This window comes from Sorex fumeus, unplaced genomic scaffold (genome assembly GCF_029834395.1).
Source record: "Sorex fumeus unplaced genomic scaffold, SorFum_2.1 ptg000067l, whole genome shotgun sequence".
Taxonomy (NCBI): Eukaryota; Metazoa; Chordata; class Mammalia; order Eulipotyphla; family Soricidae; genus Sorex; species Sorex fumeus.
In genome coordinates, this window is record NW_026606124.1 from 3787597 (window position 1) to 3811568 (window position 23972).

At 42.6% G+C, this 23972-nt stretch overlaps 1 protein-coding gene across 1 annotated transcript in view; it reads right to left on the minus strand.

Moving 5' to 3' along the window:
* The window catches only part of REC114 (REC114 meiotic recombination protein), a 96588-nt gene that overhangs the window by 67837 nt on the left and 4779 nt on the right, over window positions 1-23972 (minus strand). Inside the window, exon 2 of the mRNA XM_056128736.1 lies at window positions 3959-4048. Coding sequence (XP_055984711.1) covers window positions 3959-4048 — 90 coding nt within the window. The remainder of the gene's footprint in view (window positions 1-3958; window positions 4049-23972) is intronic.

A 23972-nucleotide genomic window follows, 5' to 3' on the forward strand; every position in this document is an offset into this window, starting at 1 on the left:
GGTGGAAGATGCTCGACTCCAATTCGAGTAGGCTTGGAGGTCTCAGCCCCGGAACCCGCGTGGCTTTGTCATTTACATGTAAAAATATGAACCCAGACTTAATTCTCATCATACATTAAAAATCAACTCAATGGCTCCAGAAATAAGCTTCATAAGATCCATAATTACATTCCATAATAGTTATCTTCAGTGCAACATTACTTTCAGCTGAGGGGAAGAAAGGACTCTAAGGTTAAAAGTCAATGTAAGGTCAAAGGTCAATGTTAGAACAAAACCTTAAGACATCTAGAATAAAAAAAAAACACTGTAATTTCAAAATAACATTTTAAGTGGCATTTTTTAAAAAAGCATGACCCATGAGACAAAAACTTGGACATCATCAAAACTTAAACCTTGTGCTCTTCAAAAGGCACTAAGAAATGAAAAGGAAAATCACAGAACAGAGAGAAATGGTTTCAGAACAAATTTCTGATAAAATTGCTATAATCAAAATATAAGTTGAGGGCCAGAGGATAGTACAGTGGTTAGAGCGTTTGCCTGGCACACGGCTGACCTGGGTTGGATCCCCAGCATCCCATATGGTCTCCCCAGCACCTCCAGGAGTAATTCCTGAGTGCAGAGCCAGGAGTAACCCCTGAGCATCGCTGGGTGTGACCCATAAAGAAAAAGTATATATATATAATATATATAACATATATATATATATCCTGCACGGGCAGAGCCTGGCAAGCTCCCCATGGCATATTTGATATGCCAAAAACAGTAACTATATATAACAGGTCTCATTCCCCTGACCCTGAAAGAGCCTCCAATCATTGGGAAAGACAAGTAAGGAAGAGGCTGCTAAAATCTCAGGGCCGGGATGAATAGAGATGTTACTGGCACCTGCTCGAGTAAACTGATGAACAACGGGATGAACAGTGATATAGTAATATATATATGTATATATATATATATACATACACACATACATATATATACAAGCTGATAATTCACATATAAGAAAACAACTCAATTATAAATGGTTGAAAGATATGAGCAAAGATCTCGACAATAAACATTTCAAATGGCACACACACATGATGTACATTATCACTAGTTATCACAGAAAGTAAGTTCAAACTATCTCCGCATTCACTTTACTCTGGAGGTGTACCAAGCGATAGTCAGGGCTTCCTCCTGGCTCTGTGCTCAGTGATCACTCTGGCAGTGCTCAGGGAACCATATGGAACGGAGGTAATTTGAACACAGGTTGGCCACATGTAAGGCAAGCACCCTCCTATCACTCTGGCCCTTGACAGATACACTTTAAAAGAACGGCGATACCGGCGTTGGTGAGGCAGTGGGACAGGACCCCTCACACATATTGCTCATGAAATGTAGCTTCAGAAAACAATTTTGCAGTTTCATATCAAGTTAAGCAGAAATGTACCATATAACCCAACAGCAGTTTTTCTCTCAGGAATTTACCAGAGAGAAATTAAAACGTACATTCACATGGAGGTTTATATATAAATATGTATCGTGACATTTTTCATAATAGCAAAAAAAGAAAGGCAGCAATCCAAATGTATATCAAAGTCGAATAGATGAGAGGCCAGAGAGCTAGCCCAAAGAGCTGAGTCATGCATGCAGTCTGTACGCCAAGATCAGACATGGACCCCTGGAACCACATAGCCCCTTGAGCAAAGAACCTGGATTAGCCCCTGCACTCTTCTGGGCGTAGCCCCCGAATAAAATAATCTGAACAGAAGAGCTGACTAGGTGAATCCATGCAACTGAATACTAGTCCATCATGAAATAACAAATGAATTGCTCTCAAAAGCATTGTTCTAAGCCACCATGCACTGATGTTACTATTCAAAAGAACATCATGGGGGTAGGGAAACAGCTCAAAGGGCTAGTGCGCATGCTTTGCAAGCAGAAGGCCCAAGTTCAATAACTGGACATCACAGGGTCCCCCAAGTACTGCCACGTGTGGCCCAATCAACCACTTCCCCCCAACAAGATCCACAGCCAGGCTAGGGATACAGCTCCAAGGACTTGTGCTTATGCCTCGTGTGCAGGAGGCCCAAGGTCAACCCACAGAATCTCACAAGCACTGCTTGGAGCCACATCCAAGCAGAGCACTGTGAGAAGCCCCTGAACACCACCAGGTGGGGCCAGAAAGCCCTTTTTAAAAGGATCCACAAAAGTGACAGGGAGAACTGGGTTCTGGGCATCCCTCAGTCAAACAGCCGAATTCGTCTTCAATTGCAGCTGAAGCAGAAGCCCTAGCCTTTGCAACTGACACCAGCTCGAACAGTGACAGATAAAGTCAGACTGGTACACCAGCGTAACTCTTGGTGCAGTTTAAAAAGTCACAAGGAACGCAAGACGAATTTGCAAGTCACCTCACATTTCAAGGACAAAGCTACTTTCCACTTAAGCGAGAAATGAACCATCATAATGTATATATGTGGGATGCTGCCCTTATAATAGAACATGCAAGAGATTCACCCAAAATTCAAGCATTTTTAATTTATTGGGTGCATATATTAGGACTTGTTTCTCCCTGCCAGAATGATGACATTCCACAAGGACAGAGGTTTTCATTTTCTCTATCCACCTCTAGTCCTAGCGTCTAGAATAACGCCAAGCATACATATAGTAATCGCTCAGTTTGTCAACTAACAAAGTATGCCCACATGAAATAATCTCACCTTACACACACACACAAACATGCACATATTTATGTGTGTCTATAGACAGATAGAAAGATTTGTGCATATATATATATATATATATATATATATATATATATGGTAAAGGCCATTCTTAATAGAGCTTGGGAAGCCCAGGGCCACTCCCTGTCAAGTTCAGCTGGTGGAGAGGGCCTATGATGCTCAGGTCAGCAGTGTCCAGGAATCGCCAGGGCTGCCTCTGGCAGTGCTCAGGGGGATAGGCAGCACCCAGGACTGAACTCGGGGCCTTGAGCATGGCAGACGTATACTCTACCACTTGAACCAGCTCTAAGCACATGTTCTTTAACTGTACAAGTTAATAATGTTCTCATCTCTCCGTGAATTTATTATTTAAAAACCAATTCAGGGAGGGGAGATTCAAGTGGGGACAGAGCCCAACGGACCACAGCAGAGCAATACTGGTACCACCAGAGTATAGCAACATGCTGAAGAGTGTGAAATTGTGCCTCTTAAACACACAATCTTATAAATGAACCTGACCTCAAACAAATTTTATATAGGAAATAACACCAATTCAAACATAAAATTCCAAATAAGGCAATTGTCTTCTTTTATATATTCTAACATCTCCCAAATTTCCTACAATGCATGTGAGTGCTTTCAGAACCAATAATGCACCTTTAGAAATGTTTCCGTTTTATGCAAGTCTCTATCAATTAGTGATAGCATGTCTTACTTTTTCTTTGCATTATCTCCTCAGATCTATTCCTCTGAATATGCTGGTTACCCCTTTAGAAAAAATTTCCACACATTATCACATGCATCTCATTATGTCTTAACCCAACCTCCCAAATAAGAATCCTTTAGAGGGCCCAAAGAGATGCTTAGTGGGCTGGGTACATGCTTATTACGCAGGAGGCCTGGGATCAATCCCAGATGCTGCATGATCACCCTGCACTACCAGGATGACCTCAGAGCAGAGTTGAGAGTAGTACCCTAGCACGGTCATATATATCCCCAAGGCAAGCATCTTTCATAACACTCTTAACCTCAATCTTTTGAACCACGCTCACTCCTAGCAAAGCTCTCGACTTCTTTGTGACAGGCAACAGCCAACAGGTCTTTGTACTTCCCACTGTTGTAGAGTATTCAATAAATGATTCATTTGTGAACTTGGATTTCAGTGAGACTAGAAACTAAGAAAGCAAACATAAATGTGAAGCAACAAAAATAAGAAATATGCTTACATATTATACTACATGCAGGAGACCTACCAGTAGTGTCTTTCCTTGAGAAATGAAGAAATGACCCGATATAACGATAGTGAGAACAAGATACCCAGACTCTTCACTGGAATCAAAGACCTGGAAAATGAGAAAAAAATATGTTTAAGACAACATGATCCTGCAATACTAATAAACGTAGAACACTGATAACCAGCTATTTTCTCGCATTGATCATTCTACCATGAAAGATGCCTTTTTCACTTTATGTTCAACTGTTCCCTTAGAGTCGTCCATTTCTCTTCTCATAGGGACCAGGAGCTAAACTTTTGAAAATAGAAATAAAACAAATTTTTTTGAAACAGAAAAAAATAGCAGTATGTGGAGCCTGAGTCAAACACGTTCTCAGTCATAAATTTTAATCAATCATTAAGCCAATTATCAAGTCTTATATTCAATAAATGGGGAAAATGCCTTACAGGGCATTTCCTTCACGGTATCTTCCTTCAGCCATGTAATCCATTCTTTGTATCTCCATAAAACCTAGTGCTTTGTTTTAGATTAGCTTTAAGTTATCTATGAGATTCTTAAAATATAGTGCAAAAATTCTTGCTGGAGTCTAATAATCTCTCATACCTATAGTAGAAGCTGTAATCCCATTAATTTTCTGATAGGGTAGTCCCACTGAACAGTGTTTATTTGGGAGTCACACTGGTGGTACTCAGGAATGAATCCTGGTAGTGCTACGGGGCCCATGTGTGGTACCGAGGACTTGAACAAAGATCCTTGCTTAGCCTAATCCTCAGCTATCTTTCCAATCTCAAACAGTTTGATCTTAGTCAGACCTTTTAAAACTTGACCACTTGTTTATAAATCACATGTTTGCTTTCCTAATCTCCATATAGGTGTAAGAACTTGGACTTGTCCACGCTATATTTTATTTTATCATGTTTGGTCTAGATTTGTGGTATGAAGTTCAGGCAATTAAATTAAAATGTCAGGGAGGAAATGACAGATACATAAGAACAGCATTTAGGTCTCAAGTTGATGCTGAAGGTGGCTTTAATGTCGTTAGCACACATTGTAAATATTCTTGTATAAATAAAATGAAATTTAACTCTCCTCATAGTCAAAGTACAAAGTAATTAACACATAACTCAAGTGTATTTTTTATAAGATTACTGTATTCTACTGAGAAATAATGTTCTGTGTTATATTACCATGGGGGGGGGGGGTTGGAGTTCCAATGCTATATCTGAACTCTATTTCCTGAGGAGTTTCTGCTCATTATTTAAAAGTTTTAAACTTAAAGGAGGGTATGCTAAGTTCACACTAGTTTTCTTCAGTGATTGTGATTCCACCTCCTATCCAGTATTAGAAATTCAGTATTTTCATGAGGCTCTCCCCACAGAGAGTAAATGGATTCTTTTGTATGGTTCATGACCATTTAAAATCACAAAAGTAGGGGCCAGAGAGATAGTACAAGGGATATACCACTTGCCTTGTGTTTGGTGACCCTATTTCAATAGTGGGTACCACCTATGGTCCATGAGCCCCACCAGGAGTGAACCCTGAGCACAGAGCCAAGAGTAAGTCTTGGGCATCACCAGTGTGGCCCCAATATAATCCCTGCACAGGGGATAGGAGGGGACACAAAAGAACTCAAACACTGCCTTCAGGATTAGAATCTGTCCAGCAAATACTACAGGAGGTTACTTTTTAGCATGGTGATTGAAATCTGTTTCAGGAGGCTGGGGTGATAGAACAACGGGTAGGGCATTTGCCTTGCACATGGTCGACAAGGGTTTGATTCCCAGCATCCCATGCAGTCGCCCAAGCACTGCCAGGAGTGATTCCTTAGTGCATGAACCAGGAGTAACCCCTGTGCAGCGCAAGGTGTGACCCAAAAAGAAAAAAAAAGTGTCATGATATCTGTTTCAGAAGTAAACATATATCTAAGAAATATCTATAAGAATATCTCAGTGAAAGATGAAGGAACAAATGTGTAATCCCCACCGATAGTAAGACAGTAAACATTCCAATCTTTGGGAAGGCACCCGAGTACAGTCTCTCAATCACTGTGAGCTTTCTCCTCCTCCTAAGGAAACTTCCATCCAGACACCTAACAGCAGTATAATTATTCTTGCATGTGTGAAATGATTCTTACCCACATAATAGCATATACCTCAGCTCAGTCACTTTTGTAAATGCAGAATATCACTATGACCATACGACAACTTGTTTTTCATTTTGTTGATTAATTTTGTTTCCCTAAATTTACATCTGCTACAAAAGATGAAGATTTTTTGTGGGGGGCGGTGGTGAGGGGTCCTGTTCTCAAGAAGTGCTCAGGAGATCTGGGGTCACTCCCAGTGATACTGTGTAGGCCAGCTCTTCTGTTCTTAGAGTGATGAACATTCTTATATGTCTCCTGTTGGGAAGAAACATTCATATGCCAAGTCATCCCAAATAATTTTATGCTTTTTCAAGTTTCGGCCGATGACATCCAGGAGAGTCTCAATTACGTTGTTTTCCTGCTCTCCAGACTGTTCCATCCACATCTGCACTGAGTAACCCAGGAGGGATCCCAAAGCTAAACGGGATTAAACTACATTCCTAGCCATACATTCACGGATCGATTTGTTCAACATTTAAGTGGGGTCAACTGCTTATCACCAGGAGGAGAAGTACAAAGACTTCTGTCCACTGCGGCCTACTGCTCTGGAGTCACCAGGGAAAACACAACACTGGACAGAACAATGCTTTAGCTAAAGGAGAGACACAGAGACCTGCTCTCAGAAGCCATAGTGTCCCTTTGGCCCCTGGTCTCCCGGCAGTAACAGGCAGTTGGTCCATACTCACCTCTTCCTTCCTGCCAGAGGCCCTGTCCTTTTCCCAGAAGGGACTGGTGGCAAAGGGGTTGACCAGTGCTATGATACTTAAGCAGAACTAAGGAGCACAGACAGTGAGACGTCTCTGTCTCTTGTAAACAAGTGTTCCAGGTCCACGTCCCAGTCTTCATTGCTGTTTGTTTATCTGTATTGTTGGCAGGGCTTGGGGGTCTGTATAGGGCGCCGGGGACTGAAGCCAGGTCAGCTGTGTGCAAGGCGAATGCCCTACCCGCTGCCCTACTGCTCAGGTCCCCCACAGCCCACTCTTTCAGGAGGGATTAAGGAGGTGGCCTTTCCCAGGACAAAACATTAGAGTCATTTGACTTCCACCATTTTCTCACCTCAGAGATCCATCCTTTATTTTCTTAGGCCCAAACCACGGAAACTTGAATCTTCTCCTTTCCTCTAATATCTAATCCATCAGCAAATCAAAAATGTCTACCATCAAAATATTCCCAGTCTACCCTAGAAACCATTGGTCCGACCTTGCTGGCTGGCACCTAACTGACTTTCCCACGAGTTCTTTCTCCCCATGGCAGCTTATTCTCCGTTAAACTACTGAGTTCGATTATGTAATTTCCAGCTCAAAGCCCTGTAGAAGCTTCTGCCTCCAGCTGGCCACCCCTGTATCTAGGCGTCAGTGGGGCTGCTCTCCCCTTGGGACTGTTCTAACCACGCTGGCCTCCTTGCAGTTCCCTGAACCCACTAGGCATGTTCATGATCTAAACGGGAGCTTTCACAACAGCTGTCCTGGCTGGAATTCTCTTCCCCTAGATCCCACATGACTCATCCCTGCCTCTTCTCAGCTCTGCTTAAATGTCATCTTTTCAGGTAAGACCTTTCCTGACCATCCTACACTGCCATCAGCCTCCGTCATCTGCCCCCCCGCTGTGTACCCCTTCACCCTCCCCCGGCCCCCACCACGATCCCCTGAACCAAATGTCTCCTATTCCTAGCACCAGCTTTATTTTTCTCCATAGCTCCTGTTACTTTACATTTTGTGTTACCTATCTACATCAAGCAGAATCTAAGCTATGTGGAGATAAAGATTTTCTATTTGTTTTCGGTCACTGTTGAATATCCAAATGCTTAGAAGAGTTCCTGGCACACAACAGGAACCCACTATTATTTTGTTGAATGAATAAATTAATATAAAATTCCGAATGAAGTCACCAGATTCAAGTACAATATTTACAAAGTAAATAAATGCGTTTAAATAATGTATAAGCAGAGGAACTGCACTGAAAGAAATACTAAAGGAAGTCCTTCAGGTGGAAGGTAAATGATGCCAGATAAAAACTGACATTTCTGCAAAGCAATGAAGAACACTCTGTACAAGAAATAGAAATTACATAAGTACACGGAAATTTCTGTTATTTATACTTCCTTAAAAGATAATTGAGATAATCAATTAATATTTCACACCAAAAAAGAAGTTTTATCCTTGATGAGACAATACATAATAGCAAGATAAAATTAAACCCAATCCCAACGGATGATCATTAAGTGGCAATGGATTTAAACACCTGCCAAAGGGGCTAGAGAGACAATGCAGGGGCTGAGGTACAAACCTTGATGTGTCCAGGCCTACCCACTCCCTGGTACCACTTGGTCCCCTGAGCATCACAGGGAGCAGCCGTGAAGGTCCAAGGCACCGTAGGCCCCTACAGCACGCAGCCTTGGGAACTGTCGGTACAGTGAGCTAAGAAGTGCTGCCAGGGGTCCCAGGCCCCCAGAGTACTGCTGAGGAGCCTCCTACCAAAACCAACTTTCTTAAAACCGAATTTAAAAAGAGAGAGGGATCCGTGGTGGTGGGAAAAAAGAGAAAGAACCATGAGACACTTACAAGGAATGTACTTTATTTTTATTTATTTATTTTTGGCTCTTTTGGGTCACACCCAGCTATGCTCAAGGGTTACTCCTGGCTCTGCACTCAGGAATTACTCCTGGCGCTCAGGGGACCATATGGGATGCTGAGAATTGTACCCAGGTCAGTCTCATGCAAGGCAAACGCCCTACCCGCTGTACTATCACCACTCTAGCCCAGGGAATGTACTTTAAATATGAAAAGGTGAACATTAAAGAAAAGAGACAGACGCACACAAGACAAAAATGAGTGGAAAGAAGGTCAGAGAAGATATAAAAAAAGATTCCTTCATAATGACAAAGTTGAAATTAATCACAAGATTTAACAATCCTGGGGGTCTGAGAGATAGTACAGAGGTGAGGCATCTGCCTCGACAGAACCCAGGTTTGATCCCTGGCACCCTGTAGAGATAACTTGATCTCCACAACTAGTAACCATAAGCAGAAACAGACTTATATGAATTACTTTTCAGGAAACAGATGAATAAATTAGTTTTGTCTTTGAGATTACAAAGTGAGGGTCCTCTAGTCATCATTTTCTCTATAAAGGACTATCCTAGAATATTTCTCCAATACTTTTTTTTTTCTTTTTGGGTCACACCCGGCAATGCTCAGGGATTACTCCTGGCTCATGTACTCAGGAATTACTCCTGGTGGTGCTCGGGGGACCATATGGGATGCTGGGACTCGAACTTGTGTCGGCCATGTTGGCTGCGTGCAAGGCAAACGCCCTACCCGCTGTGCCATCGCTCCAGCCCCACTCTCCAATACTTTTTTAATCCTTTAAAATTATCCATGTTAATAAATCCTTGCTATCTTCATAGGCACTGCCTTCCAGTCATTCACAAACAAGGTCTGCTTAAGCACGCAACAATCCAAAGAACTAAATTACATGTTATAATGAGTTAAACAAACTATTCCTTTTTTGAGGGACAGGTTTGGGCCACCTGTGGAGCTGCTGGGGGGCTACTCCCAGCTCGGTGCTAAAAGGTTGCTAAGGGGTTGCTCCTGGCACTGCAGGGGAACGGTCCAAAGCACTTTACTTCCTGATGTCAAGCTGTCCCTGATGAGATGAAAAGTGCCCCAAAAAGAGGTACCTGCGCTTAGCTAGTTCCGCCAGCGGAGATGATTTAATCATCTCTAAAGAGCTAGAACAGAACCTGAGCGATAGTACAGCATGGAGGGTGCTTGCCTTGCATGCGGCTGACCCAGGTTCGATCCCCGCATCCCATATGATCCCCTGAGCACCAGCAGGAGTATTTCCTGGGTGCGGAGCCAGGAGTTAACTCCTGACCCAAAAAGCCTGAGAGAGAGAGAGAAAGGCAGAGAGAGAGAGAAAGAGAGAGACAAACTGAATCTTGCACACAATAAGCAGGGAACAAATCCGAATCCTGACTGAATAAAGTTTAAAATTCTGGAGCCTCACTTTCAATACTTCATGGATCACACCCACTGTTCAAAGCCCCCAGAAAAACATCCAGCAAGGTGGGTATGCAACCCATGGTCCCCCTCGCTCACACAAGGCATGAACTTTACCATAACTACAGCCTCAACCTTTCCTGAACCTTACTGAGTTACTGGTTTGGAGGCCACACCTGGTGGTACTTGGTGCAAAGGTGGATTTTCCTGAGCAGGTGGGTTCTTGGGAATTGTATGAAAGATTTACACACAAAACTCAGAAGGTTAAGAAGTTAAGCGTTTATTGTACAGTTCAAGTAGATGGTGTGGGTCCCTCCCCAATGTCTAGACCTCTCCTTTTACCCATATGCAACCTCACTTTCCCTGTGCCATGCTGCCTGGCCCCATGTACAGCTTCCTAAGTCTGTCCCTCGCCATGTACCCGCTGTCAGCATGCAATGACCTGGTCTGTTTCTGGCACTGTTCTTTATCCAGTATCTGGCCCCTAGTCTGAAATTTGGTCACTGGGCCTCTCAGAGCCCAGAGGTTCCCAATGTCCTACGTTTCCTAGTCGTGCTCCATGTCCAACCCTGAGTTTCTCTTGAACTGCACACCCCAGCATTCCCTACTCTCCTGCCCCCGCTTTCCTAGTCTCTGGCCACAGCCGTGGTGCTCCTGGGCCTTTAGCCCTGCCTGAATCTCCATCTGTCCGCATGCAAGCCCTGCCTTATCCTGCAGTCTGCCTGGGCATATGCGAAGAGAGAGGAGGGCAGAGGGCCTCCTCTGGTCAGAGGGTCCTTTAATCTGCTCTAATCTCCCACCCCCAATGCACCATGATCTATCTTGTTTGGCTGCCTTTCCAGTGGGAAAAATTTAAAATCACAGACTAAGTTAACCAGTTAGCCAGGCACTCCACGCTTGAGAATTCTACTCCCTCTTGACTCAAGGTTTGACTCCTGTTTCAGTGCTCAGGGCTGGCTCCCTGGTGATGCTTAAGGACCATGCGGGGCCAGGGACTGAACTCCACGTCCACTACATCCCTTTAAATCCCAGGAGATGATTAAAACTTCATCCCAAGGTCTGAGAACCTTTCAACAACTAAACTGGAAAAAAAAAATTGTACCTTAATTGGATTATGTTCCGCAGGCCAGCTACGGGCTCTCTGAAAATCACATCTATTACACAATCAAGTTACATTTCTGATCACTGAAGAAAGAACACAGAGGAATCACACGCTGAATACATGTCTGTAAACTTGAGCTTCAGATTTTGTCTGAGGGAAAAGAAAAATGTGCTTCTGGGCCACACCTGGCAATGCTCAGGGTGTCTTACTGGCTCCAGTGGGGCCCAGGAGTCCACACGCAGTAACGGGGATCAAACAGGGGCCACTGAGAGGAAGGCAGGTGCCTTAACCCCTGTACCATTTTCGCAGCCCCTCAAAGAATATTTTTAACTGATATTCTAAGTTATTTGGCTGGAGCGATAGCACAGCGGTAGGGCGTTCGCCTTACAAGCGGCCAACATGGCCAACCCGAGTTCGATTCCTCTGCCCCTCTCGGAGAGCCCGACAAGCTACCGAGAGTATTCGATATGCCAGACACAGTAACAACAAAGTCTCCAATGGAGACGTTACTGGGCCCGCTCGAGCAAATCGACGATCAACAGGAGGGCCTTTACCTTATTCTAAGTTACTTATAAAGGCACATGAGATGTAACTCAACTAAATGTAATTATTTATGAAATCATTTCCATAGCAGCTGGGTTGAGGTTAATCTGTTCTATGGAAGTTAACAATACTCTCAAAAAAAAGGTTTATTTCTGACACGAGCTGTCCATCTTCACTCTGTCCTTACACTACCTCACACTCTTTCACTCTCATCTACGTCCTAGCCAGACAGAACCCACGGTATCTGCAATATCCTAGCAAAGGGAAAGCAGATGAATCACTTACTGGCTCTTAAGGTTTTAGTCCATGGCAGGGGTAACAACTGACCAATTTTGCTGATCACAACTTCCAAAAGTGAAGGATTTACATTTAGCATAATATCTGTTAAATAACCCTAATTACTACTTTAGAGAAGATATTATCTGGAATCAGACCTATGTTCAAATCCTAGTTCTGCCACTCAGAAATATACTCAATTCTTTCATCTATAAAATAAAAATAGTAGGGGCTGGAGCTATAGCACAGCGGGTAGGGCATTTGCCTTGCACGCAGCCAACATGGCCGACACAGGTTCGATTCCCAGCACCCCATATGGTCCCCTGAGCACCGCCAGGAGCAATTCCTGAGTGTATGAGTCAGGAGTAACCCCGGGTGTGACCCAAAAAGCAATAAAAATAAAAATAAAAAAAAATAGTAATAGCTACCTTATAAGACCAGAGATTACATGGCAAATAAAATAATTAAATACTTAGCAAAATGCCCAGGCTTGATTCATTCAATAAATAGTGGGTGAGAGGACATCTGCCAGCACTGTTCTAGTGTTAAAAATCAAAACCAAATGGAGAATGGCCTTGAAAATGCCCTGATCCCATTTGACCCAGCTATAGCACTCCTGGGAATATATCCCAGAGAGGCAAAAAGGTATAGTCGAAGGGACATCTGCAATTGTTTTTTCATTGCAGCACTCTTTACAATAGCCAGAATCTGGAAAAAACCTGAGTGCCCGAGAACAGATGACAGGTTAAAGAAACTTTGGTACATTTACACAATGGAGTACTATGTAGCTGTTAGAAAAGATGAAGTTATGAAATTTACATACAAGTGGTACTACATGGAAAGTATCATGTTAAGCGAAATGAGTCAGAAAGAGCGGGATAGACACAGAAAGATTGCATTCATCTGGGGAACATAAAGCAACAAAAAGGGAGACTAACATCCAGGAATGGCTGAGATTAGTACCAGGAATTTTGCTCCATGACTTGAAGTTCAGCCACATGTGCTAGGTGAAAAGGAAGCTCAGATAGAGAAGAGAGCACCAAATAAAGGGTGTTGGGAGAACCCTCCCAGGGTGGGAGAAGCATGCTAAAAGTAGTCTATAGACCAAACACGATTGCCACTCAATGCCTCTCTTGCAAAACACAGTACCCAAAAGAGGAGAGAGAGAACAAGGGGGATTGCCCTGCCACAGAGGCGGGGGGGGGGGAATAGGGGGGGATGCTGGGACCCGTGGTGGTGGAGGATGGGCACTGGTGGAGGATGGGCACTGGTGGAGGGATGGGCACTTGATCATTGTATAACTGAAACCCAAGCACAAAAATTTATAAGTCTATAACTGTACCTCATGGTGTTTCACTAATAAAAAAATTTTTAAAAATAAAATAAAAACATAAAATCAGATTTTTTAATGTAAAAAAAATAAAGATAATCATGCAACAGTTCAAAAAAAAAAAGAAAAGAAAATGCCCTGAGCAGACAAAAAGAGCTTAATCACACACAAAGCTTAAACTTAGCCTATCTTGCAAGACCAACCTAACCTAAGTCATTTAGAGCTTATGCTTCTGGAAATCATAAGCAAAATTTAAATAATTTCTTAAGGTTGATATGTGATAAACACTAACCAATTTTTTTATTGTTTAAGAAAGTTCAAAGTGGGCTGGAGAGAGAACACAGGAGGTAAGGCCTTGCATGCAGTTGATCCCGGTTTGATTCTCAGCATCTTATATGACCTCTGAGCACTGCCGAATCCCTGGGCACAGAACCAGAAGTAAGTCCAGAACAGCCAGGTGCAACCCAAACACATACACACAGAAAAACTTCCAATATTAAACTAGTCACTGTGAAGAGCAAACAGTCACCTCAGCATATAGCCTGATTTATAATAAAATGTCTTTGAGCCTCATACTAAATCTAGACTTGAGTGTTCCTTGTTTGCAGTCTTTGTGCATAATAAGCTTTCACAATTACTACTTCAGTGATTTTGGTTTTACTTCTTTGATTCTACTTAACTGGTTCTGCTTCATTGGTCCTACTTCATTGATTTTACCTTTGCTATTTATGAACTTTCTACACCATTAATGTATGCTAACAATGTTTTGGTCATTGCTATTGTTTTTAGAAAAATGCCTTTTACATTCCAGCCAGGGACCCCAGATGAGGTCTTCCTTTCTTAGAAGTCACCAGATTCAGAAGATGTGGCAAATTCTAGTAATTTTCGAGTTATTCCCCAAATCACTTTTCCTTCTTCTATGCTAATGGAAGCCCTGGGTTTTAGCTGCACTCAGATTCTCATGAAATACAGATCACATGTAGCAGCTGCTAGCGCAGCCAAAGGGCCCAGCACTTACCATCACTCCATAGGAGGAAGTGTTACATACTGAACTTACAAGAAATTTCCTTAAGAGACAGCAGGCATGTGGTATTACTTGTCCACTTCTCAATCCCTTCCTGTCAATTATGTCATGAACGGTAAGATCAGGACCACGTGTGGCAGAGCAAGGAAACAGAAGGAGACACAGCTCCTGGCACTAGGGTGTCATACCAGGCCTGCACTTTTATGTAGAAAATAGTAAATTTCCATGTTATTTAAGTCTCTATTGCTTTGCATTTACTGTCACTCAAAGCCAATCAATCCTAATACAAAATATAGCCTAACGATGCCTCTCGAAATGCAAATTACATAAAAGAATAACATCTTCATCAGAGAAGGCACCAATGTAGGAAGCAGCAGAGGCTCGAGGAAAACCTGAGTTTCAGAACCTCTCCTTTCACTCGGCAAGCTCTTTAACCTAAGTAGGCCTCAACTTCTTGTCTGTAATCAGATCTGACGAGCTGTGAAAATTAAGCAGGAAGAGGTTTATGAACATACATTATAAACTGTAAAGGGGCTTTGTTCATATGACCTTGCTAGAAATTTCTCTTCCCTTCCATCCTTAAGAGTCGGAGCATGAGGACGGAAGCATAGAAAACTCACCTGGAGACTCACCCCCAGTGATTCTGACTCATCAGTCCCAGCACAGGAACGGTGACTCTGCATTTTTCACAAGCCCCCAAGAGAACTTGTTAAAAGCAGCATGTCAGCAATACTTTTATAGACACCTCCTAGTCTGATCATATTGGTCTCAAGTACCCTGATATTGTAAGACTGATTAAAAAAAAAAACCTCCAAGTGCCTAACTGAAACCAAGTACCCAATAATTCTGAAGTATTTTGAATGCATGAGTTTATTTATTTATTTAATTTTTTTAATAAGAGTCTCCTGACCCCATGCCTGGCTGTCCTCGCCGGGGCCCCTTGGGGGGGGGGGCGGGTTGATTTTCCTTCCCCGCCCTGAGCAGAGCTCTGGCAGCCAAAGACCTCCAGAACCAGCCACAATCATGCTGAGACCACTCTCCACACGCATGAAGGTACCGGCAGAGGAACAAAGGCATGTGGGTCCCGGGGCTGAGATCTCCAAGCCTGCTCGGATCGGGGCTGAGCATCCTCCACCCAGATCCTCCATCTTCCAGTGGGCAGGGGTCACATCCACCAACTGACCCTCAGCGCCGTGTAATCCCATCAACAGCCAAGACCCAGAGACTATAAAACCCAGCTCCTGGAAGCACACGGCCACGCAACATCTTATTATCTCATTCTTACTTTGGACAACCTGGCAGGCTACCAAATGTAACCTGCCCACACGGCAGAGTCTGGCAAACTCCCCGTGCCGTACCCAATATGCCAAATGCCAGTAACAATGATGGGTCTCATTCTCCTAACCTTGAAAGAGCCTTGAATATGGCACTTTTTAAAATCTCAGGGCTAGGACGAAGGAGACGTTACTGGTGCCTGCTCGAGGCAATCGACGAACAACAGGATGATCGTGATCGTGATTTTTTGCAGTTCAACTTTTATCTTAATAAAATCAGAATATGCACAGAACATGCAGTGCCAGCATTTAAACTAATACAATAAGCAATTACTAAAGCTACAGTGACTTGAAGTTCAATCTTACATTCAGCAAGTTTAATCCACTCATAAGTAATTTTGAAACCTTATTAACTGAAAGTATTTTATTTGCTTGTGATAAAACTTGCTCAAATGCTATCACTGAATGTACAAGTCACTGGTTATGCCAATACAACAAAGATAACCACACGTTTGAGGATTGCAATGTGCCAGACATTCACTGGAAAAAAAATACACACAACTAAACAAAACTCACACAACAAACATCTGAGAATCTGGACACTTCGTATCAGTGTTTTGAACTGTTTTCATTAATATCTTAAAACAAGTGTATCAAAACCTTGGCATGATGTAATCTCAAGCCGCCAATTTTGTTTTTACTAATGTCAGAAAGTTATGGCTACACTGCCAATGCCGGGTCTGCTTAATTTGACTTAAGAGTTTAATATGACTTAACATTAAAAGCTCACGCTACCCAAAAATGTATAATTTCATGCATACGGTGACATTCAACATTCAAGTGCCAGTGCTTTTGTACTGTCTTTTGGCCAAGTTTCTTTAACTTTCAAAGAATCACTTTTAGGCTTACAAAAATAAATATTTGTCAAAATGTTCAATAAATATTACACAAAACTAGCAGCAAAAAGTATCTAGAAATCTATCGTGTGCAAAGAGTTTTCTTCCCAACTATCATTCCCATGGTCCCAAATAGATTTTAGAATCTAGTTCTGCTATCCCCTTTCAAGAAAAGCTGCATTCAACAATCTCCAAGAGACGAAATAAGATTAGAAGTTTAAGGACACGCACACAACACATATATATAAAATTCTCTGAATGTGCAATAAAAGAAGTATTTTGTAAAATGTTATGGGCAAAATGTACAAGGGCCTAAACCTAGACTAACTGAAATAGCACCACAACAAATGACCTCAATACTGTCAAGTGCACCTACTTAATAAAAGTTTTAGAACAAGGCACAATACACTTGAAAATCTATTGCACTTTAAGAAATTTTTGCCAGTCTTCCTGTGCCACTGTAAAAAGATTGAGCGTTCTGATCACCGCATTCTGGCCACAAAATTAGCCCAGAATTCAAAGTGGCAGAGGCATTTTAGTGGTGGATAATGCTCATCTTTGACCAGATTTAGCATAAACACACTATAATACAATGGAAAACTGACTAAAACCGCACCGTATAGCAGAACTGACACCTTGTGCAGTTACGTACCATTTCCAACCTGTGTGATCTCAAAGATTTCAGTTTATTACTCTTCTGGAACCATATTTACAAAGTCTATATAGTTAGCCAGTTTAACATCTCAACGAAGCTTGAACAGAGTAATGTGAATCGGCATTTAAAATAAAACCTGCTGCATTAATTCTTCCTGTTCATACCTTCTTGACCAAAAAACATCAACACTAGCATGCATTATTAGACCAAAAATCATCCAGGGCCCTAACGAGGGCTGGTCATTGCTGTGGTCAGCCATTCTACATTTCAATTTCACTTAGGGCAGGCATTTTAAAAAGTTTAAGTAGATGAATTCTCCTAAAAACCTATTTCAAGTTTTATCAGACCTTTAAACTTTCCCTGTAATAATATGCACACATTTGGCTAGCTAATGATTAATGATCTGCCTAAACATTGAAAGAGGAATTGCTATATTTACTTGCATTAATTTTGAAAACAATGCTTAGAATGTATGCATGCACTCATACATCACCTCATCATGACTGGAATGGCTTGTTTATAAAGACTATTAGGTTCTAAATATCTATCCAGGATAGAGTGAGCAAATCACAATTTTAACGTAATACCGCTTGCCACGTTAGAAACTAATTCCATTAATATGCTTCAGGACATTTGTTTGTTTTCCCCCTGATCCGCAAGTAGCAAAGAGCCCTAATGCAGGTTACCACATAAGTGTTTTCCTTATAATATTTATGGATGAATCAATGATTCCTGTTAAGTTGTATCATACCTGTGTGCCAAGGTTTGATTTTTAGTCCAAGTTCAGTAAATTTATTTTGTCAAAACAATTGATATCTTGAGCATTACTGAGCCAACAGGAATCAAAATAAAAAGTTGTCTAAAGTTAAAGGCACAGTACATTAACAAACAAATGATCTCAGTCACAAAATTATAAATGCAGTTTGGGATGGGGCTTGGTGGGAGGGGAGTTAATCCAAACTACAGCAATGAAGTCTTCAAACCACCTTCTGATCAGGGCTGCTGATTGTTCCTTTCATCTCTTCATGTGACCTTGAGCTCCCTTGAAAAATAAAATTCAGTGGAGAATCACAGCTGGCAATGTACTGCGAGCTCTTGAAGCTACACAAGGTATAGTCTGGCTAAGTTACATGTGGTTTCCATATTAGCTTGTTTGGCAGGGTGATCTACTGTGAAGCAGGTTCAGTTACCCCACCAGCCAACCCCCTGGGAGTTGTAGTTTCCTCCATATCCATCACTGTTGTGAAAGCCTCCATAGCCACCTCCACCAAATCCTCTGCTGCCCCCATGGCTGCCGCCACCACTGCGGCTGCTGCTGGTGCGGCTGCTACTGATGCTGGAGCTCCTGGCACTGCTGCTTTGTCTGTAGTGCCAGGCACCAAATCCTGCACTGAATTTACTACTCTTGGATCGGCCGCAACTGCTCCCCTTGTAGTGGTGTTCATAAGCCATGTTTTCAAACCAGGACAGCACTTCTTGTTGTTGTTTTTGTTTGTTTGTTTGTTTGCTTTTTGGGTCACACCCGGCGATGCACAGGGGTTACTCCTGGCTCTGCACTCAGGAGTTACTCCTGGTGGTGCTCAGGGGACCATATGGGATGCTGGGAATCGAACCCGGGTTGGCCGCGTGCTATCTCTCCAGCCCCAGCACTTCTTGTTTTGCTTCAACAAGCTGTTCCAACAAATCCTTGGTAACATTTGCATTCCTTTCATTAAAGAACAAGGTGGCAAGGCCAAGGTTCCCCACACGTCCTGTACAGCCTATGAATGCATGAGTTTAAAAGGAAAAACATCAAGCAGAACAGAATCAAACAAGCCATTATAGATTTCCACTTCCCATCAACTTAAAGTGACAGGGGCCAAATCTACCCTCCTGCCCAAAGAAGCTCAACTGCACAAATTAAAGCAAACAACAGTTTTCCAAACACCACATATCAGGTTATAAAGGACCATGGATCCTGATCAAACAGGGGGGCCCTACCACTGCCGCGTATTACTTGAACTTCTTGGAGAAAGTCACCAGGGTGAAGAGTGAGAAAGGGGAAGCCAGGAAAAGCTGGGGTGATGTTCCTAGTGTCCACGCAGCCAGTTTGAGGGACAGAATACCCGCGAAGAGTGTGCTCAGAGAACCGGGGGGCCCAGAGGCGCCACTTTTAAACCCTCACCTGAGCAGCAATCAGCACAATGAGTGTGAGCAACCTACCAAATCCTAGACACAGAATGGCCTGATAGGTTAAAGGATTTATAAATCCTGAGAGATCACCGGAAACAGTGTTTTCGTCATCAGAGTGAAAACCCTCCTGATATACAGGGCACCCGAGTACACTGAAGAATTCTCCTTCAGAAGCAGAAAAAATTAGCTCTCGATCAAATCCTACTCTGAGACCACCTGGCAAAGATTAAAAGCAAATTTTGCTCAAAAATATAGATTGCGAGGCGGAGGAGATGGCTCAGAAGGCTGGAGCACAAGCTCTTTTGTGCAGGCCTGACATGAAAAAGGAAAATTTTATTGGATTTTTTTTTTTTTTGCTTTTCGGGTCACACTCAGCAATGCTCAGGGGTTGCTCCTGGCTCTGTACTCAGGAATTACTCCTGGCAGTGCTTGGGGGACCATATGGGATGCCAGGGATTGAACCCGGGTCGGTCGCATGCCAGACAAACACCCTACCCATTGTACTATCGCTCCAGCCCCTGGAATTTTTAAAAATATTATTTCTGGCAGAATGCAAGTCATAACATCAGCATCTAATTAAAAAAAATTACCAAGTATGCAAAGGAGAACTACTTGTTTTTTAAAATTTCTTGGGATTTTATTAAACCTAAAATTTTACTTTGAAGAAAACAAAACTGCTGTCATTTTTATCATTTTCACCTTGTGAAACAATATTAAACGATATTAAAACTGCTCTTCTATATGACTGAAATGGTATTCCCGTCCTCCCCCCTTTTTCAAATGTTCGGGCCATACCCAGTGGTGCTCAGGATTTACTCTATGCTCAGAGGTCACCCCTAGTGGGGGCTGAGGGACCATGTGGGGAGCTGGGGATTGAACTCTGAGCAGCTGCACGCAAGGCAAGTGCCTTACCCACTGTACTACCTCCTCAGCTCCAAAAACACAATCTTTAAAGACAGGAAAACTCGGGGCTTCTCAACATATCTGTATTCACAGACAAGTCACTGAACATCTCTGAGCATTATTCACTCCATTGACCTAATAAAAGATATACAGCAGTGGCAACGTGTAGTAAAAGTAACTATGATTTCAATATCATCACATTATCTTTTTATCACGATCACAATCACGATCATCCTGTTGTTCGTCAACTGCCTCGAGCAGGCACCAGTAACGTCTCCTTCTTCCTAGCCCTGAGATTTTAAAAGAGCGAAATTCAATGCTCTTTCAGGGCTAGGAGAAGGAGACCTATCATTGTTACTGGTACTTGGCATATTGAGTACGACACGGGAAGTATGCCAGACTCTGCCTGAGGGCAGGATACTTTCGGTAGCCTGCTGTGTTCTCCAAAGTAAAAACTAGATAATAAGATTTGCCGCCATGCGCTTCCAGGAGCTGAGTTTTATAGTCCCTGGATCTTGGCCGTTGATGGAACCACCTGGCACCGGCGGCAGCTGGTGGGTGTAGCGCCTACCCACTGGAAGATGGGGAATCTGGGTGGAGAAGGTCCAGTCCCGATCCGAGCAGGCTTGGAGATTTCAGCCCCAGGACCTGCATGCCTGGGTTCCTCTGCCGGTTCCTTCAAGCATGAGGATTGTCCGGACATGTGGAGCGTGGTCTCAGTATGGCTGTGGCTGGTTCTGGAGGTCTTCGGCTGCCGGGGCTCTGCTCGGGGCGGGGAGGGAAACTCAACCCGCCCCCCTCCAAGGGGTCCCGGTGAGGACAGCCAGGCGCGGGGGCAGGAGACTCTGCCATCTTTTTATAAACCTCAGAAAAGTTACCACACATTCAAACATTTAAGAGTACCTATCAAATAGCCAGTAGGAAGGAATGCACAGGACAAGATATAGGAAAAAGAGTACCAGGATTCCATGTTCTCTCTAGGTGTACCATTCTCCCCAAATTGTCATGAGTTCACCAAGTCAGAAGATTTCATGAGCCCCATCATTTTGAGTTTTAATTGAGGCTTAATTGCACAGGCATGACTAATTAACTCACTGTCCACTAGTGATTGATTCAACCTCCAAGCTCCCTCCACAAAAAAAATAAATAAATAAATAAATAAGTACCTATCATACCCCAGGTGAAATTTAGGCATTAAGATGCAAAGACACTTTGGAGAGTAACCGAAGAACACCTTATGTTAAATCCCCATTTAAAAATCCAAGTACAAACTTAATATCCTATTTCCTAATTTCTAACTAGGGCAATTATTTTAAGTTCCTCCTATAAAAATTAAGGGATTCTTTTTTTTAACTCTTTGAAAGGAAAAAAAATAAGTTGTCAGGCTCAACCAATTAGGGCATGTCTGAGAAATTCTTGGAATCTGATAAATGTGGTAAAACTTTAATTTAAAAGCAACCTACAATTAACATCACCTTTCAAAATTACTCTCAAACTAGTAGACTAAATTATATGCATACATAAAATACATAAAATGGACCAATCTGTTATTATGATAATCTTTTTAGAAAGGCAGGGCTAACAGATGTGAGGTATTAAAATCAAGTTCAAGTTCGTATTTCATTTGCTCATGCCACTTAAATGACAGATGGCTTAAATATTAACCCTATTAATAAAATATTTGCATATTCATTATAAGTCTGATTGCCTTACCTCAGAACTCCATAAATTAATTTTATTAATTTTACTCTATTACTGCCCATTTCATTCCAGGTCTTCTAAACTAGGTCTTTATTACTGCCACTTCATTCCAGGCCTCTCAGAGTGTGGTCCTAGAATCAACAGCAGCAGCATCAGATGAAAACCTGTACAGAATTTCATCCCCCATTTCTGACCGAGTTGGAATTTGCATTAAGAAATAAGACCAGGAGCCAGAGAGATCATTCAAAGAACTGAATGTATGCACTATTGCAGAAGGCCTTGGTTCAATCCTCAGTAGCACATGGTTCCCCTGTGCACTGCCCAGAGTGGCCCAAAAATTAAATGTAGCCCAAAATCAAAATGTAAAAAATAAGTCAAGGTGATTTCTGTGCATAATGAAGTCCAAGTCTCATAGGTCTCAACTATTAACTTTTCTTCATTTTTATTTTACAGGGTTACGATAAGTTTATTTGCTCCAAACTATGGTTAATGTTTATTGGATAGTGACTTTCATTTTATGTTTTGGGTTACACCTGATAATCCTCAGGGGACTCCTTTTTTTTTTTTTTTTTTTTTTTTAGTGAAACACCATGAGGTACAGTTGTAGACTTACAAACTTTCGTGCTTGGGTTTCAGTCATACAGTGATGGAGTACCGATCCTTCCACCAGTGCCCATTCGTCACCACCAATGATCCCAGTGGCCCTCCCACCCCCATACCCCATCCCCCCACCCCACCCCGCCTCTGTGGCAGGGCATTCCCTTTTGCTCACTCTTTCCTTTAGGGTCTTGTAGTTTGCAATAGAGGTATTGAGTGGCTATCATGTTCAGTCTATAGTCTACTTTCAGCACGCAACTCACACCCCAAGCGATTCCTCCAAATATCCTTTACTTGGTGTTCCCTTCTCTAGCTGCCTCCCCGCCGCCCCAGCATGTGAGGCAGGCCTCCAAGCCTTGGAGCAGACCTCCTGGTACTTATCTCAACTATTCTTGGGTGTTCAACTCCCATTCTGTTACTTTATATTCCCCAGATAAATGCAGTCTTTCTATGTCTGTCCCTCTCTTTCTGGCTCATTTCACTTAGCATGATACTTTCCATGTAGAACCACTTGTATGTAAATTTCATGACTTCATCTTTTCTAACAGTTGCATAGTATTCCATTGTGTAGATGTACCAGTTTCTTTAACCAGTCATCTGTTCTCGGGCATTCAGGTTTTTGCCAATTTTGGCCACTGTGAGTAGTGCAGCAATGAACATAGAAGTGAAGATGTCATTTTGGCTGTACTTTTTTGCCTCTCCAGGATATATTCCCAGGAGTGATATTGCTGGGTCAAATGGGAGCTCAATTTCTAATGGTGCTGGGGATCAAATGAGGGTTGACTACATGTAAGGCATGCAGTTTTTAATAAGTTTTTTTAATAACAGTAATAATAACAGTGACTTTTAATAAGAATTATTTAAAAGTAAAAGTAAAGTAAAGTAAAGGCCCTCCCGTTGATCATCGATTTGCTCGAGCGGGCCCAGTAACGTCTCCATTGGAGACTTTGTTGTTACTGTGTCTGGCATATCGAATACTCTCGGTAGCTTGCCGGGCTCTCCGAGAGGAGCGGAGGAATCGAACTCGGGTCGGCCATGTTGGCTGCGTGCAAGGCAAACGCCCTACCGCTGTGCTATCACTCCAGCCCAAACTATCAAATAAACTACCAAATAAAATATATATTCACATATACTAGAAAACTAATGTATACATTTCATATGACTATTTCTTCTTTTAATAAATTAGGGGAGGAGGCGGGGACTCCCAAGCAGTGCTCAGGAGGCCCAGGGGCCCCTCCTGGGATTCTCAGCCCAGGGTTTCAATGTGAGGGCCTGAAAATGTGATTCTGTGTAGGTCCTGCAGGGCCAGAAATTGTCGTGCTGGCAGTACTCAGTGGCTTATGGGACGGGGAGGGGTCACTCAGGCAATTTGGAGGGCCATGCGGTGCTGGGGATCAAGCCAGCATCACCCACCTG